Source organism: Fringilla coelebs (genome assembly GCF_963513975.1).
Source record: "Fringilla coelebs genome assembly, chromosome: 8".
Taxonomy (NCBI): domain Eukaryota; kingdom Metazoa; phylum Chordata; class Aves; order Passeriformes; family Fringillidae; genus Fringilla; species Fringilla coelebs.
The window spans coordinates 19909716-19923541 of record NC_140066.1 but is presented as its reverse complement, the minus strand read 5'-3'; the positions used below and the strand labels follow the sequence as shown (position 1 = coordinate 19923541).

The following is a 13826-nucleotide window of genomic DNA, read 5'->3' as shown; positions in this document are numbered from 1 at the left end:
CCATCAAGGACTCTCAAACATACAGAAAATTGCCTCATCTGACAACCCACCTTTCACAACAGCAAAAGTCCTGCAGAGGATGAAGGCTGACGCTTGATAAAGACTCAGTCCACATCCGCCCATTCCTTGCTGCAAACTTGGATAATTTTGTGTGAGATTTATCAGTACCCCAAGGCCATGAAGTTCATTTTGTTTTACTAAGCCATGAATTACTATAATATCGTTCAAAATATTGTCCTTTCCATCTGCTTCATCAGTTTTATTACTTGACTTCTGCAGACAGTGGATTTTGAAAGCTAGCTATAAAATGTCTGGAAGCCTAAACATTGCATATGATGATTGGCAGCCAATGCAAAAATAAAATATCCTTTAGAGTGTGTGCTACTTGTTCCATAGGGAAACTAAACAATATGCTACAGCAGTTATAAAAGGTCTGGTACCCTTCTTCTTAGTATTTATCTTCCTACAATGGGAGGGGCTGGGAAAACAGATCTCTCAGCTGAGCCCTTCCTCCTTCTTCACACACCTTAATTCTCTCTGTGTTGCTACAAGGGTAGGACTTAAGTTTCATCTAAGAAACAGCAAAAATAGATTCAATGCCTTGCTGGATTAAGAAAGAAAGTCAATTCCCAGATCACTTTAATGCATTAAGAAATAGTAAAGAAAATATGTTTGGCTCAGTAGAGAAACAGGTCTCTTGACTACCTTTCCAATATAAACAGTGTACTAAAGAAAAAAAAGAGTCAATAAATGAAATGCTGTTGATGGAAACCAAATGTATCATTCCCGTGGGACTAGGAAGGATAGCCTGCTGTACAGAGTGGTGCAGGCAGCAGGGGATAATACCAATCATAATAATAATAATATATCCAGGAGTCTTCGCTTGCTTAAGTGAAGGCAGAATAAAACCTGCAGTAATAAGCAATGTATTAAAGTGGTCCAGTGCTTTGTGATGTAATAATGCAGCAATGGAGGGGAAACTCCTTTCATGTGCTGCTGTGTTGTGCCTCCTTGGTCTAATGGATCTTTATTTTTGTTGACAACTTTGGCCTTTTTCTGTAAGCTGTCAGAAGTGCTGTACAGCATTACTAATGGGTGCCACAGTAGGTGTGTGGACAAGCTAGTGTACTTTCCCTGTGTTGCAAAGACAGATACATTTTTCAGTGTAACTATTGTATTGGATGTCAACTCCAACTACAAGGGCTCTTGGCTGGACAGGACAAGCTTGAGGCTGCAGCCAGAAACACTCCATGAAATCAAGCTCCTTGTTGGAGCCTGTAATAATGAGCATTTTGTGTGCAGTCTGGGGACAGACATTCCAGATCAGCTCGTAGGTGAGGAGAGGGGAGGCACCTGCATGGGTTATGAAGGCACCATCTCTTAGGGCTGATGGCTGGAAGGGGAAAACATCCCACTGCTTTGCCATGTTTTAGGAACTGCTTGAATGAAGAACAGCCCAGACGCAGACCTGTGTAAAAGTGAATGCGGACAGCTGAGAGTGCTGGCAACACCTTCATTGCCAGTGTGAAAATAATTCATAGGGTGGAAGCTATTTATTGCCTGGAGTGCACCTTGCTGGATGGATCTACATCTCCTTATTCCACAGCTGCCATCTGTGGTCTTTAAAACTGTGAGGGGCTCAGGGTGTGTGAACAAACATTTGTGTGATTTGTAGACATGGGGGGCAGAGGAATACTTCAATAAATTTTTTTGAGGTTGGATACCTTGAAATTCTTTAGTCATCTATTATGGGCTCTGTTTCTTGTGCTTGAAGATTTCTTGGTTGTGTTGACATTAAGGGGTAATTTGAGGTGGGAAAAAAAAGACAGGTTGTCTGTCAAGAGGACCAATAATTTTATTTTAACGAAATTGCTCATTTCAACAGAGAAATTATTAAATCACAATTTTGGGTCTCCATAGGAAGACAAAAATTGGGAATGAGAATGCCTCAATTGGGTAAATAAGATCTATCTGAAAAAAACCCAGAATTTAGGCTAAGGAAAATTAGTCTTGTGGAAATAAAAACTTTTGAAATTTAGTGATCCCTGCAATATGTACTCCAATATATTCATGTTTTCAGCTTTCATTCGTACATATCTCAGACTTCTCAGGAAGACAACAGTCACAGTAACACCATGGAAAAACTCAAATTATGAGAAAAACAAGAAATAAATAAGAACAAATAAATACCTGTAGAAGTATCCATTATGTGTGCCTGTGTGTTTACCTCTTCCCCAGATACTACCCTTATTGCCAAATAGAAATTTTGGGGGTTTTTACAATCAACACTCTGCTCATGGTTTCAAAAATATTTTCTTAATAATTCAATGATTTTCAAATACATTTTCTCAGCTGCATCAAGGCCCCAGATGAAATCAAGATGTCCCCATGCAGGAAAATGCTCATGGTAAATGAGATTAGTAATCCGAGAAAGCAACCTTGCCATGTCTGTTGGATCTGCAAAAGTGTCCTGTCCACCACTCCAAACAGCAATTGGTATCTTTATCTCCTCTATCTTGTATGCAGGAGGAACAGTCTGTAAGACAGGGAGAGATCTGAGTGAATGCTGCTGTATCAAAGTTGTGTTTAGAGTAAGGCTTCTGTGCAAACAGCTCTCTTTGTCTTTTGCTTCTGCAGTAAAACCATAAGGATGAAGGCCACGCTCTTATTGCTCATTGCCCTGACCCCATTCCCTGTCCATGGAATGACCCATCCTACTTCTGTTCTCCCTATAAAGCATGGCTAAGGGTTGTCTTGCAGTTTGGTCCTGTCTTGTGCACTTCAGAGGTGTGGGCATGCAGAGAAGACTGTCAATATTCATCAGTCAAGGACTCTGGAGATTTTTCCTGTCTGTATTCAGGGTGAGGTGATCTATAAGTTTTTTGGGGTGCACAGAGTGCAACTTTTGGTCTTAGTTTTCATGCTTGGAACTGAAGTGGAAAGGAAATCATTTGGTCATTTATGATTTCACCCTAGAAAATTTCTGAGTGTGTGAGATAGAAGTGACTGATTGCAGCTCTGGAACCTTTCTGTTTGTGAAAATCAGCATTTTGGTACAGCACAGGACATTGCAAGTCAAATGTGCTGGTTAAAAGTGAAATGATTGCCAGTCCGCTGTGGGTGGAGGTCACTGTGAGATCTGTTTCCTCTCTTAAATGAAAAGCAGGCTTTGAAGATTTTTGGGCAAGTGAAGAGCTCTGTACTCACTCAGTCCTAGGACTTGGATGTGGTTCTTATTCATTTTTGGAATGGCATGTAAGTTGACATGTCATTGAGCACATCCCAGCATCAGTAGGGGAGACAAAATGAACTTCTGTTAATTGTCTGTAAAGGTCTGTCTTTGCCTTGTTTGTGGACAGACTTTTACACTTGTGCGTGATTCAGCTGAAACATTATCTGAGACCACTGTCCCCCTTGTTAATACTCACAGGTACTAAAGTTGAATTTTTCTATTACTAGTTTTACCAAGTCTCAAGGGTAACTTCTGAGGGAGTCCATTTTGCCTTACCTGGTTGTATTTCTTCATGTTTTCCTTAGAGCCATAGTCATAAGCTTGAAACCGGTCTGTATGTGCTAGCTGTTAAAAGAAGAGACAAAATAAAAGATATGAGAGATGAAGGAGTAGAGTGCAGGAGGCATATTCCTGCCTGTGATTTAAGTCAAGGCTCAGGTACTGGACTGTGCTATTCCCAACTTTCTCTGGTTGCCGGCTTCCAGAGTTCTGAGGATAGATCACAGGGTAAGTGGCATCCTTGCCTTTTCTCTTGCTAACTTTCTGTCCAGATCCTTATCTTCAACCCTCAGTATGTTTTGTTACTTAAAATTTGATTTTACTACCTTAGATAACTAAAGCTGGGGTCACTGTCATGCAGAATTGGGTCCAGTTGTCACATGGAAAGAGAACCTGAATGTCTATAATGTGTCAGGGCTACTACAAGCCTTGTGCAATGTGCCTTGCAGGACTGGTGAGTGAACACTTGGATTTATTTCTTTGCTTTGGTAATCTAATTTTTTGCGCAAACATGACAAGCAATTTCACTTGTGTGTAATAAAGGGTGAGAGAAATCCAGTTTAGAAAACCTTAGTTTCCAGGATTTAAGTAACTGGGTATGCACTAAAAATCTGCCTGGTGTATTGTCTTTGCTGTTCTATCTCCCTATATCTGTTTGCTTTACATCTCCTTGATTTCTTTAGAGGTTGGCAAAATAAACCAGAGTCACTAGCTGTTTGTGGTTTGTGTCCATTCCCTGGCTAGTTGTATCCTGTGGGACTGACTGTTGGGAATCTTTGTCTTCAGGAGCACATTCTAGACCATATTAAATGTGCAGGTGCTCATGGCAGTAAGTGAGAAGGTATGATGGCCAGTTTCCCAAATCCAGAGCCTCTGGATTTCCCTGTAGGCTGTCAGTTGCATAAAAAGCAGCAGTGGGAGATTGTTTACGTGTCAGTGCACAATTATACCTGTCGCCAATGAAAAATGTTGTGTACCGATGTCCCAGCTGGGGAATGTCCTACGTACATATCTACTCGACTCTGGAGAGAAAACAGACATTTTATAAACACAGAGATCCAGTGCTGTGACAGAATAAAACCGTGAAGAAAGTGAGTTTCTATTAAAGAAGTCAGCTTACAAAACATTGTTTATAGTTCTGTTGGGGAGATGTCCCAATTCCATCTCCCTGGATTCTTCTTCAGCTGTGTTACCTTGCTTTGAGAACCATGTTAGTGACTAAGCAAGGCAGGAAATACCCTTCATGGTTTAGCTCTGCAATTGATTCTACATTGAGCCTTTGAGTCTAACTGCTTTCCCATATGTGCTTTTAAAAAAGATCATAGATGAAAAAAATGGGCCCAGTTGTTACAGACACTGCAGTAATAAACATTATACAGGCCAGCTTCTGCATACTCTGTGCACTGTAAAGGGGATTGGTACCACAGTATCCATATATTGGCAAGCAGAGGGAAAACTGTACTGTCCCACCTGTCCCCTCTGACTGATGCACAAGTGCTTGTGCACCCACCGTAGGTGTGCTGCACTCCTCAGCACAGTGGAAGGGCTTTCTGTAGCTCTACACCTTGTGGATTGAGCTGTTGGGCCCAGTTCTAAGGTCAACAAACCCAGGAAAATGTTCCTTACAGTAGTTCTTTGGGACCAAGTTTTTAGTGTAAATAGTCTGAAAATCAGGAACAAGAAGAGGTTTTTCTCCTGTCTTTTAGCTGTTTCAGTGTTCAGAGGACCCCAGTGTCTATATGCTAAGGAAGGAAACTGTCAACTGTATTGGCAAGAAGTCTGACTCCATCGCTCATTGTCTCTTTTTAAAGATCACTTGTGTGTGACAAAAACCCAGTTGGCTTAGCCCCAAAGAGGGCACATCCTGACATATGCAGTATAGCTCCACTTTGAGCTCAGTTTTCTCTCTCTGCCACTGGAATGTGCCGAGGTGTTGGTCCCACCCATCACTAGCCATGTTGCCACTGCTGACAGTCCACCAGGTCCTGGCATTCCTTCTGTCTGCTGAGAGCTACATGGGGGTTAATGTACATTTACATGCACGACAGTAACTAGGCAAGGATATAGTGCACAAGTGCAACTGCCAAAATCCCTTTAGTTTTGCTCTGAGCAGGTGTTCTTGCATATACTTACTGCGTTGATATTTTTTACGCTGCCTCCAGCTATGTAACAGAGAACATGGGCACAAAACTTATCCAGGCTTGTACACAACTGTGTCACAGGTCCTTTCAGGAACTCGATCTGGTGGGCAGCTCCTTTGCAGCCAAGTACTAACTGAGGGAAAGGAAAAGTGCAACGACTTTTTTTCTTGTTACAGAAGAATTTTATGCAGAAAATTGTTGCTAATAATTGTTGCCTAGCCTTCATAACACAGTATTCAAAGAATGATGGAACAGCTTACCCTCGCAGTACCCCTTAAAACACCCTCTTCCCTACAGCACATAATTTATTCTTCCTCCTTCATATTACTATCAGCAATCCTCAAGCAAGCTGTCTTTCCATTTCTAGTGTGCTGACCCTAATGTCTACTCATTTTTCAAGTCCTACAGATTGTCATGTCTGTCATTGCAGTTCTGGTTTAACTCCTCCTGCGTGAGGCCAGCAAAATTTTAGTTAAACAGAAGGAATCCTAAAGCAGGACAGAGTTTCACAAGTCTCCTACTTCATTGAGAGCTGCTGCTACAAGCTCTATATCCTAACTATTTTCACCACAGGGTTTGGGAACAGTTTTTTCCAGACCACTCAATTCACGCCCAGCTCACTGTCAGCATGTCACTTGTTGGGGAACACTCGACTCAGGCAGAGGGAACCCTGTGAAGATCAGTCAGGCATTGGACCTCTTAGAAGGAAAAAATGACATACCCTGAGCAGTGGTTCAGGAAGATTTGTTATCTTAACCAGAGGGCTTGTAGCATGTGGGCATGCAGTCACTGGGCCCAGAGCAAAGAACACTTTCACCCGTTTAGCCAGCTCAGGGTACATATAAAATGCTATGAAGGCTGCAAACACAGAAGAGACAGCCTGAGTTAGTGAAGACATCCTGCACAGACAAATCAAATACATGAACAGCAGATAGAAAACAAGACATCATGGCAGATTTGCAGCCCAGTCTGTTGTTGTGCTTGTGTTACATGTTTTACTTAAGGAAAGTGTTGAACTGAAATCCTGAAACTAATTTTATTTGGGAGGCAAAGTTCATTTTAAGGTTTAAAGCATGTCTGGGCATTGTCTTTATCAGAACCGTTTTTGTAGGCAACATATCAGTGAGGTTTTGAAGATATCATAAATTCCCTCTAAAGTTCATTAAACTGTCATTAAAAAAGAGTTTTTCAAATTAGAGTCTCTAAAGATCTATGCATGTTTATGCTTTCATGAAACCACAGAACCATTAGCTGAATAGTGGGAGCTTTTCAACTGTGCTTGCACCACAGGCAGATGAAGAAAGCCTAGATGCCTGGTTTGTTTTGCCATGAGGGTCCTTAAATACTCTTATGAGAGGCAAAAAATAGAAAATGTCAGAATTTGTGACAATATATGATTTTCCCACACTTCCTTCTCTTTTTTTCTGGGTTGTTTACCCTAATAAGTGGCAGTGGCTCCTTTCTGATCAATGTCCATTCATGGATCTTACACATAAACCAAAACCATCAAGAACTTTCAACTAAAGAAAAAAGAAAGTTAGCTGCATTTAGAGGCCATGAAATGAGTAATTACAAAGGCTGGACCTAAGAGAAAATAAACTATTAATGTTTCTACTTTCCTGATTTTTGTTCTCTGACACTATGCTTTTAAACAGCAATGTGGCCAGTTATAGCCTGTCAAACTACAACTTGAATTGTAAGATTGAAACTAAGTCATGGTATTATTATCAAGACTTAGTATTGTTAAGGTTATTTTTCCTTGCCTTCAAGCAATTTAATTTAAATAAATGTGTTAATGTAAATGATGTATTATATGGGCTGTTTTATCTTTTCAGTTTTTCCACTGGGCAATGGTCACAGCACCAATTCTGCCAGAGTTCAAGGAGTGTTTGAACAATGCTCTTAGGCACATGGTGTGATTGTTGGGGCTGGCCTGGGCAGGGCCAGGAGTTGGACTTCACTGATCCTATGTCTGTCCCTTCCAGCTCAAGATATTCTATGATTCTATGATTCTACTTCTCTGCCTTAATACAAAACAACTTCATGTAAATTCCCATTGCTGAGAAAAATACCCTATAGCAGTACCAGAACTACCCAGTAAATAAATGTTATTATGTCTGTAATTATTTAAAAAGTTGAACTATCACTGCATCTTCTAGTAGGTTTATTTGTTTCTTAAGGGTAACCAAAGCTGATTTTAGAAAAGTTTTGTATATTTTTCAAATCTCAACACATAAAAATATCTATGTTTTTCTGACTCTCTAAAAACAAGAAAAACAACAGAATTAGTGGGGAGAGTCACCTACTGATCAAATAGGAACACAAATGGTTGTAAATAATTCTCCTGACATTACCTGCAGTTGACCCTTCAGAGTGACCAATGTAGTAAACATCCTTCTGTCCAGTTTTATTCATGATGAAGTTCAGCTCTGCTGGAATATCATATTTACCCATTTCATTGAAGCTGTGGGGAGAAACACAGAAAGCTGGCAGACAATTTGACTATCACAGTGTGAGTTACTGCCTGTCAGATTTGTTCATGGCACCCAGCAGGAGCCATTGAAGGGGAGGTTGCACACTGTGTCTGCATCCCTGCTTGGGCTGGGGCAGAGGTGCAGCTGTGCAGCCTGGCTGCTGCTGCCTTGGGCTCTGTGTGCATGAGGTGCCAGTTTCACTGACAGCTGCAGCCCTTGGGGAACTGAATTTAATCAGTGCTTTCACCTGCATGGGTTACAAAACACATTTCCCTCTTGGCTGAATTCAGCTGAGAGATCAGATTCCTAGACAAGGTTGCTCAGCATGTTCCAGATGAGGTTCTTGCTCTCCCTCTCACAGTACAGTCTCCCTTTTCCTCAACATCCCGTTTCATTTCTGAAATCTCTTCCCCAGCCAATGCTCCCAGCTCTGGGTGGTTGTGAGCATCCATCTTTGTCTGGTTCTTTACTCTCCTGGGTTGGTGTAGGTCCTGATCTGATGCTGGTTTAGGTAAAGACCATCAGGCTGAAGCCATCTAGTCCCCCTGGATTTTCTATGTTGAGTCTTTGTCTCTCAACTGAGTACCTGAACTGCCAGAACTCCTTCTGGCAGGGCTTAAGGGTCTTGTGTTTTAAAGACCAGGTGTTCCCTCTGCTGTTTCCCAGCCAGACATCATAGCCAGCATCTGCAAGCACGAAGCCCAAGCTGTTGTTGGGCAGGTTGGAAATCCAGTGAGTAGCATCTCCTAGAAAAGCATGTTGCAGGAACACTGCAGGCCTTTGCCCTGAAAAAGATTTAAAAATATTTTTATTGGAACAGCAGTTAATGAGTATTTAATATTGGAGCTCAGAGTTCAGTTTGTGAGAGGTTTCCATCTTCTAGAAGCTCCCAGGAGAACTATACATAGATATTGGTTTGAGAACCTGAAGGATTTTTCCTGTGCAAGCAGGAAACATTTAATGACATTTCATAACCATTTTACGACAGGTCTGGCAAATAATGAATTTACTGGTGATGTTTGTCCTACTTCCTCTTGCACTGGAAAGCCAGCTTACAGCCCCTATGCTGAAACCATCTACCCAAAGGTGAAAACTACTGAAGGCACAACAGTGTATGGAAGAGAAAGAAAAATTAATCCAAAGAAGGAAATCCACGCTTCAGTAACCACTGAGCAGGGCTGAGAGGCCCCTGATCTAACTTGGCTAGCCTTATTTTGAGAGTCAGGCTGGTCCAAATTATCTCCAAAGGAGATGCAGTTAGGGGAAGGCATCCAAATAAATCATTCTATAATACTAACAAGGACTAATAATCAAGGTAACAGTACCCAGGGTACCTCAAATTCCAGCTAGAAATTTTTACTCAGTTCAGAAAACGTGATGAAACTGATGAAATGCATTTGCTTTTCACTGACAATCTTATTGCTTTCCTCCTTCCTTAAGAATATCCCTGCCCTTCAGAAGCCTGGGAATTATTCATATGCCTAACCTCAGAGGCTTTGTTGTCAGGCTATTATTTTATAAGTGTATGATTTATGTTGTTAAGGCAAAACCTTCCCAAATCTTGTTTACCAGCCTGCCTGCCAGACCGTTTGAGGAAAAAGCCTCCAACCCTTGGATGTAACAAAATTATTAGGAAAGTCTGAAATAAGGACAGAGGCACTGAATGTGTGGACTTCAGATGGATTCAGGATTCGAGTCACACTTCTGACTAGGTGCCCTAGTGGAGATGGAAAGGAAAGGAACACGCCATTGCACGTGAAAAGGGGAAAGGTGGGGAATCTGTGTAAGAGTTGGCTCCTCTCAGACCTTCCTTGTGTCCTGTGACTGTCACACCTGTGTTTCGGTCATTCCTCCCAGCAGGAATTCTGTAAACAGCAAGAATGTATCCATCCTCTGTTGTAACTTCATACTCCTCGCTGGGGTATCCATGATATCTGATAATTTCACTCTGTGGAAAGCCAGAGGAGAGTTTATTTGCCAGTTGTCCTGTTCTAGAGCCTCACCAAGATGAGCAGTGCAGATGTGGAATGTGCTGATGGTAGTGCAGGGCCCCAGCCACAGAGACCATGGCTGAGAATAAACATTACAGGTCTTGTAAAAAGATGAAGCAAAGTCCTCTTCAGAACTGTGTAGAGGATGGCTGGCTGGTATTTGGCCCCCTGTTATGGGACAAAGCAGAACTGTGGCCAGCTCCCTTCTGAGAAGTAGCTTGTCATGTTATGCAAGGCTTGTACAATTGTACCTTTCTACAGACTGAATATGCAGCTGTATCTGTATAGGACAATGCCAGTGGCTGCGGGGGTGGTCCATAATGAGTCCCTTCTTGGAAAAGTGTGGTTAGGCAAGTCATGCAGACAAAGCAAACAAGGATGGAGACCTTGTCAAAGGAACTAATGGGATCACCTACACCTAAATTTGCATGTACTCTGAGGAAATCTTTGGTGACTCAGGGCAAGGCATCTTTGATTAGCTTGCATTGAGAGATTCTGAAGAAGGGGTTCACCCTCCCTTACCACTGTTCTGAGCAAACAGTTTGTTATGGAAGGGTAACACTTTGCTTCACTTGAGATTAGAACCAGCCTTTGCCTTCACTGCAAAGGAATTTTTCTCTGTGGCAGCCTGGACTGTTTGGATAGGAAAATCAAGGTTTCTTCCAGGCTAGTGCTGGAAGGTTCCTTGTTCTCTTGCCAGGTTTGCATTCCTCCCGTTCTGAAATACCAACATGTGTTGAGAAAGCTAACTGCAAACAGGTATAATGAGCCATGACACAGCTCCACATTTATCATATATCTGTTGGGCTTCACCCTAAATGCAGGCAGCACAATCTGTTGTTTAGTTTACTATGGACAGGAGCAGCAGTCTGTGCTCTGTCCACAGGCCAGGACTGAGTCTGGCCACTGGGATCAAAATTACATGGTGTGGCTCTCCAGTGCCCCTCAGGAGGTTCTGGGGAGCTGCCTAGATGGAAGCAAAGGTAGCAGCCAGCAGTCCCCACTGCAGTGCTGTGTGTCTGTCCTCACGCAGTGAGGCACATCTGTCCCGGGCACAGTCAGAGCTGGACCTCATGGTGGGAGCGACCCTGAGGCAGTGGTTTAGGAGACAGCAGGCTGGGAAAACAGGAGATGCAGAAGGGGCTCTCCTTAGCTCTCCTGACAAGCAGTGTTAGTTGTGCAACTGAAAGAGAAGCTTTAGAAAAGGAAGGAAGGCGACCCAACTTACAACATTCATGAAACATTCCGGGTTGCGACTCCTCTTGCAGCGGCTTGTGTCAACACCTGCAGTGGAGGCTGCTGTGAATCCTGCTGAAAAGGCAACTCCTTGGGAGCAGAGCAGCACGAGGAGGCACCACATCCTGGGGCTGTGTGGAAGAGAGCACGTGCAGGGGTGTTTGTGTTAGGAAGAGAGTGGTGTGGAATTCCACAGGAGGACCCAAGAGGAGAGTCTCCTGTTCCCCAGGGGCTGCCAGAGTAGGAAGCTGTGTGGGGATGGGCTGTGTTAAACCCAGCCTGTTGAACAGGTAGGGCTGCAGAACAGGAGCAGAAAGCACCTGAGGATACCAGGCATGAATATGCCTGAGCACTCTGCAGATGACAAGAGAACTGGACTCGGCAGACAGGGCCAGCTCTTGGCATGAGCCTAGCAGAAGCTTGACAGAGAAGCATGATCGCCTGAGATGACCATCACCCAGCTTGTCTACCTGTATCTGTCTCCACCCTTCTGCCAGCAGGAGAGGTGAAGGGAGAAGAAGGCACTGTTTGTTTCCTGTCTCCTCAGGAATGAGGTGAAAGAGGTTCAGGATGGGCTCTCTTTAAGTTTGCCCTCTCTTCCTCTGGGACTGAATGCTGTTCTTGTGTCTGTCAGTGGTGTGCTGGGGGGAGGGACCAGATAATGAGGCTCATGAAGGGGTCAGGAATAATCCAGGCACTCCATGAAGAGATTTAACGGATGTTGGGCAGCATGCTTGCAAATTCAGTGCCAGTTTGTGCTTTCCTCACAGGGCGATGTGCCCCAAAACATAATCAGTTCCTCTGAGAATACAGAGCAAGCAAGGTGACCACATGTGGCTCCCCAAAATCTCCATGAGTCAGTTCCTAGTCAGCCTTACCTTTTGGCCACCAGGAAAGCAGCTGTGAGGAGAGAGCCAGAGATCCTGAGACGGCCTTTGTGCTGCCAAGGGCCTGTCTCCAATACCTCTTAGAAATGGTTGTCAGTAGTGCAAACCTTGTATTGGTCATGAGGAAGTGAGACCTTGCCCTTTTCTGGGATGATGAATGGTTCCAGATTAGCTGCTCTGTGAAGTTTTTTTGTGCTCAGGAATGTTCAATATCAAGATCAAGAGAAAATAAGGAGGTATTCCCCATCAAGTAATGGGGAAGAAGAACAGAATTTGGGGGATGAGAGATAAACAAGGAAAACATGTTTTGACTTTTAGTGATCTTCAATTTGGCCTTTAAATTTGACTGAACAAATTTAAAGAAGTCAAACCTCATGAGTCATCAAACAGTTGAAATGAGGTAGCATTTGGAAACACCCAGAACTTTAAATTTGGCATAAAAACACACCTCATTAAATTCCCTTTGTATATCAAATACTTCTTAATTTTTTTGTCAAAACAGGAAGCCTCGCAACTACATACTCAGGCAGTGCAACACTGTTTTGCTTTCTGCTGTTTTACTCTGTTCTAGCGGTAGCAAAATATGCCTGCCTCTGCCTGCACTGGGAATCTCAATTTGGCAAGAAAAAGTTCTGCTAATATCTCAGCTTGTTTCCACATAACTACCAAAATTAGTTGAGGCAATGCAGAGGCTTAATTATTCCTCTTGTTAAGGTAAACTTTCCCCAGTGCACTCTGTGATCACCTGGCTTAGCTGGCATGGCTTATGCACTTCCAGGTGTTCACCTTTTACTCCGATGCAGGGGCCAAGGGCATCAACCTTGGCAGGACACTGCTCCCTTAAACTCCAGAAATAAAGACAGGAGATGCAAACAGCTGTTTTCATCTAGTGAGATGAAGTCACAAGAAGCCACTGAGCATGGGAAACGATCACAAAAGAATATGCTTAGATGGAAAAAAGTTCAGAGAGAGAAATGCCCTTGAAAGTTCCTCTATGTACTTTTAAAATTTAGTGAAGCTAAGATGAAAGCCATTCCAAAATTTGTCCTTTTATCCTTGTGCCTTAAGCAGTCTAAAGTTTACTTCATAGAAGCTGTAAGGCATAGGCACGCCAACCAGAAGAGCAACTCTGACAAAACATGCATGAGAATTTGCTGCCTTACTCACTAATAAAATGTACACTCACATTATACAGAAGGAACAGGAGGTCCAGATTACACGTTGTTGCAATATTTGCACATTCATTCCCTTGTTCTCCGAGGGAAGAAAACAAGTAGGAAAAAATTAAGTAGTTTCTCTTTTTTTCCTTTTTGTGCAGGTCAAATTTTTTTGTCTTAGAGTTTAAGCAGAGAAGCGCTTCAGGGCATCACAACAGACTTACAAATGAGAGGAAAAACTCTGCTTACTTTTACAACCAACTGCACAAAAGCAAGGCAGCACATCTTCATGGAGACAGGAAGCACAGAAAGAGACCATGAGCATGTATAGACAAGTAACTCACCTCTGCTTTGAGTGCCTTGCTTCTGCCTTCTGCCACGGTCACTTGCCTGTCTCCACCAGCAGACTGATTCACTGGCAGAAACCTG

General features: G+C 42.8%; 1 protein-coding gene across 1 annotated transcript; it reads right to left on the bottom strand.

Moving 5' to 3' along the window:
* Positions 1–2018: 2018 nt before the first annotated feature.
* Positions 2019–13797, bottom strand: LOC311156473 (lysosomal acid lipase/cholesteryl ester hydrolase-like). The gene is made up of 10 exons (XM_084210421.1): positions 13742–13797; positions 11346–11484; positions 9960–10074; positions 8713–8911; positions 8007–8116; positions 6374–6510; positions 5645–5785; positions 4462–4533; positions 3509–3577; positions 2019–2536 (listed from the first exon to the last, which is right to left on the bottom strand). Exons 2-10 carry the CDS (start codon positions 11475–11477, stop codon positions 2303–2305), a joined length of 1209 nt encoding a protein of 402 aa, XP_084066547.1. The 5' UTR covers positions 11478–11484; positions 13742–13797; the 3' UTR covers positions 2019–2302.
* Positions 13798–13826: the final 29 nt, after the last annotated feature.

What these genes read in the sequence shown, in the direction of transcription:
- LOC311156473 (XM_084210421.1), bottom strand. Translation starts at nt 11,477, where the DNA reads ATGTGGTGCCTCCTCGTGCTGCTCTGCTCCCAAGGAGTTGCCTTTTCA. An exon ending in CTCTGAAGGGTCAACTGCAG is followed by an intron (nt 6,511 to 8,006) that starts GTAATGTCAGGA and finishes CTGTGTTTGCAG; the next exon opens with CCTTCATAGCATTTTATATG. An exon ending in TTCCTGAACCACTGCTCAGG is followed by an intron (nt 5,786 to 6,373) that starts GTATGTCATTTT and finishes CCTTTCCCTCAG; the next exon opens with TTAGTACTTGGCTGCAAAGG.